Genomic DNA, 3,322 nt, shown 5'->3' with positions numbered 1-3,322 from the left:
AATTGAGGAGCGAAACCTAGCCCTTGTTTTCCAATCCAATAAAAGAGCTATTTTAGCTCGAATAGCTGATAAGGTTAATGCTGGTTCTGCAGCCACCTTTTATTCCACACCTTATTGGTCTCCTTATAGATATTTAATTCAGGTAGAAAAACGAATTTATTAAACTTTAGTGAAGTCTCAGTATCTGAATTGGACATATAACAGTGAAGTATATATTCATCTCTCCGGTTGAAAGTGATCAGTTTCCTACACACCAGAAAAAAAATGTTAGCGCTTGAAAGAATCCACAGTAAGCATCTGTGCTACAACAGAAAAAGATTTTATTTCTTCAATTTAGGAACACAGAAGCTATTTTCTTTCATTTTCCCAACACAGTACAAATAAAAGGGCTAATATCAGAACTAGGGGTTTATTCTTGAAGCAAAGAGAAAATATGTAAGTATTTTTGAAAAAGAAGTTTTGAATTCTGGATTCCCATTGGCCAGATATTGTTTTATTTTCTGTAACAGTTTAGATTAGTTCAAATATAATATTGTTTCTATAGCAACAGCATTTGTATGCGTTGGTGTGGTACCATTTTGGTCAAATGTTTAACATTTATGGTACGGTAAATGCATAAAAAGTACCACATGGCAAAAAAAAATAAATACTGGCTGCTGAGGTATAAGAGGAATAATACACTGAGGCTTGTGCTGTTGTAGGAAAACAATCAAATCCTGGTTGTCGAGTAAAACATTATCTGCTTGATATTATTCTGAGGGCATTTTATTATTATTATTATTATTATTATGATTATAAATAGCCAGGAATTTTGGAATTTTGTACACATCCACTATTCACCTAACGTAACAAATATCTGAATCCGTCCTGATTTGTTTCCATGACAACCAACCCTGACATAGCAGCGTTTATAAAACTTTTTCTCCTCCTTCATTGTTTATCCCTTGTCACTGAGAAAGAAAGAGAAACACCACACTTCCTAAAAAAACACGACCACTTTATACACCGATGACCACAACACCATGCCCTGCTCTCCTCCTGCTGCTTTCTGTGCGAGGTAGAAACTTCTCTCGTTGCCTTCATGCATTAAAAACATAACAAAACAGAAAACAGGTGAAGGAGAGTAGAGGTAACAAGCATCATGCAACTCATGTCCACTTCCTGCTCATCCTGCTTGTTCCTGTTCAGGGAGGAAACAGAGGACTCCAGATGTTCAGGATGTACAATCACGTCTGGTCTCATCCTCCTTTCTGGTTAATTGGGTTACAAACGTGTGACGGAGGATCTACGCAAAGACATCAGCAGCAGCTGAACCTTTAGCCGTCGCTGGATTTCCTCAGCCACTGGAAGAAGCGCTCTCTATAACGCTCATGCCATTTCACGTTGGCCCGGACAACCTCCAGTGCTCGGGAGAACGCGGACGAGGAAACTCCAGCAGTGCTTGTCTGGATGAAGTCCTTCAGCTGAGGACAGAGAAAAGGAAAAGGAAGGAAGATGGTGATCAGGGAGAAAAATGCTGTATGACCTTAAATGTGTTTCATTTCTCTTAATAACCATCAAAACCTGGTGAGAATGAAGAACGTTATTAGTGCTGAATGTGTAAAAGGCTGTAATGTCTTGGCTCACGCATCTCCATCTCTTTTTAAAGAAAAAAAAAAGTGTGAAAACATGAAGTGAGATCGCACCTTTGTAGAAAAGCGCAGCAGCTTTCAGCCTGACGCTAAATTTAAAAAGCCAGGACAGGTGGCTGTTAGCTGCGCGGTGTGCGTGTGTGTATGTTGGCTTCATCCTCACCTCATCGAGCTCTGTCTGTGTGTTGAGGAACTCCGTCACTCCGCTGATTAATTTGGAGTTAAGAAATAAAGCCTCGCCAAACCTGCACAGGAGCAGAGTCCGTCACAATGACGCACACGCAAACGCACGCAAACGCACGCAAACACACATGAACAGTCGAACACACAGGCACACACACCTGGAGTTCAGCTCGTCCCACTTCTCCCTGAAATATCTCCAGGCTAAATGCCGTGCGTGTGGGTTGCGTCCAACGTGGATGATGACGTCGATCACGTCTTGATCTGGGACCAGGTCAGAGTTTAAAGACGCATTCAGCAGTCTGGAAGAACACAAACAGCTCATTTTACACTTGCTGGAACATGAGATTTAATTCTCACACTAACTCTAAGGGGTTGTGTGTAACACTTCTGTAGGATATAAACACCTAAACCTGTTCAAATGTGTCTTTTTTCCCTGCCTTCTCCGAATGTGTTCTTTTCCCTCCCTTCTCCAACGTTCTGCTAACACCATGTGATAACACACCGTGACACACAAATGTGCTACTCTTTAATTAGCATGTTCAGCTATTTAATAAATTCCCTTCTGTTTCCCTTCCAGCTGTGTGACAATCAGAACTACCCACCTTAACAGTGTAGCTGCTCCTGCAGCTCTCCTCCATTTATTAGCATTAAGCCTTATGCTAAGCGCTAACACTGTTTCTGGTTCTCAGCTGACTCTGCTGCGTGAGCGACTTAGATGATTTCTTTTTAACACAAACGTATGAATTATTCCTCCTTCATTTACACATGCAGATCTACTGCTAGTAAAAGAGTGCATGCTAATAATCTGAAGACTAAAAATGACAGCTTGTTAATATTCCCTGTAGCGTCTGGCTAATCAATAATGTGTTTATTTATTTTAATTTCCTTGTAAAAAAAAAAAAAACAGATCCTGGTGGCATGGTGGTTAAGTGGTTAAGGCATTGGATTATGGTTCGGAAGATCCCAGGTTCAAACCCCACAACCACCACGTTGCCACTGTTGGGCCCTTGAGCGCGGCCTTTAACCCTCAACTGCTCAGATGTGTAATGAGATAAAAATGTAAGTCGCTCTGGATAAGAGCGTCTGCCAAATGCCCAAATGTAAATGTAAGTGGTTAGCATTGTCATCTTGCACCTTCAGGGTCTGGGTTCGATTCCTGTCGATTTCTTGGGTCTGTGTGAATGGAGTTTCCATGTTCTCCCCATGCTGGGTGGGTTTCCTCCGGGTACTCCGCTTTCTTTCCACAGTCCAAAGACATGCGGGTTAGGCTAATTGGTGTGTGAATGAGTGTGAGTGTGTGTGCCCTGTGATAGATTGATACCCCATCTAAGGTGAACCCTGCCTTATACCCTAAGTGTCCTGGGATAGGCTACAGGCCCCCCATGACCCTGTACACAGGATAAAGTAGAATAGACAATAAGTAAGTAAGTGAGTGAGTAAGTTTGTAAAATCAGATCCTGCTGTCTGTTCCTGGACCTCAGGGAAAGCTGTGATGTCTTGATAAGAGA

The 3,322-nt window shown here is 41.8% G+C and overlaps 1 protein-coding gene across 1 annotated transcript in view; it reads right to left on the bottom strand.

Annotated features, from left to right (window-relative positions):
• Positions 1–356: 356 nt before the first annotated feature.
• LOC128534330 (thyrotropin-releasing hormone-degrading ectoenzyme-like) overlaps positions 357–3,322 on the bottom strand; it is a 58,478-nt gene continuing 55,512 nt past the window's right edge. Inside the window, exons 18-20 of the mRNA XM_053508721.1 lie at positions 1,973–2,113; positions 1,795–1,876; positions 357–1,463 (exon numbers count right to left, since the gene is read on the bottom strand). Of these exons, the coding sequence (XP_053364696.1) occupies positions 1,317–1,463; positions 1,795–1,876; positions 1,973–2,113 (370 nt within the window). The 3' untranslated portion in view covers positions 357–1,316. The remainder of the gene's footprint in view (positions 1,464–1,794; positions 1,877–1,972; positions 2,114–3,322) is intronic.

Source organism: Clarias gariepinus, chromosome 12 (assembly GCF_024256425.1).
Source record: "Clarias gariepinus isolate MV-2021 ecotype Netherlands chromosome 12, CGAR_prim_01v2, whole genome shotgun sequence".
NCBI classification, from domain to species: Eukaryota; Metazoa; Chordata; class Actinopteri; order Siluriformes; family Clariidae; genus Clarias; species Clarias gariepinus.
The sequence above is the reverse complement of the archived record's forward strand: the minus strand, read 5'-3'. Positions and strand labels throughout refer to the sequence as shown.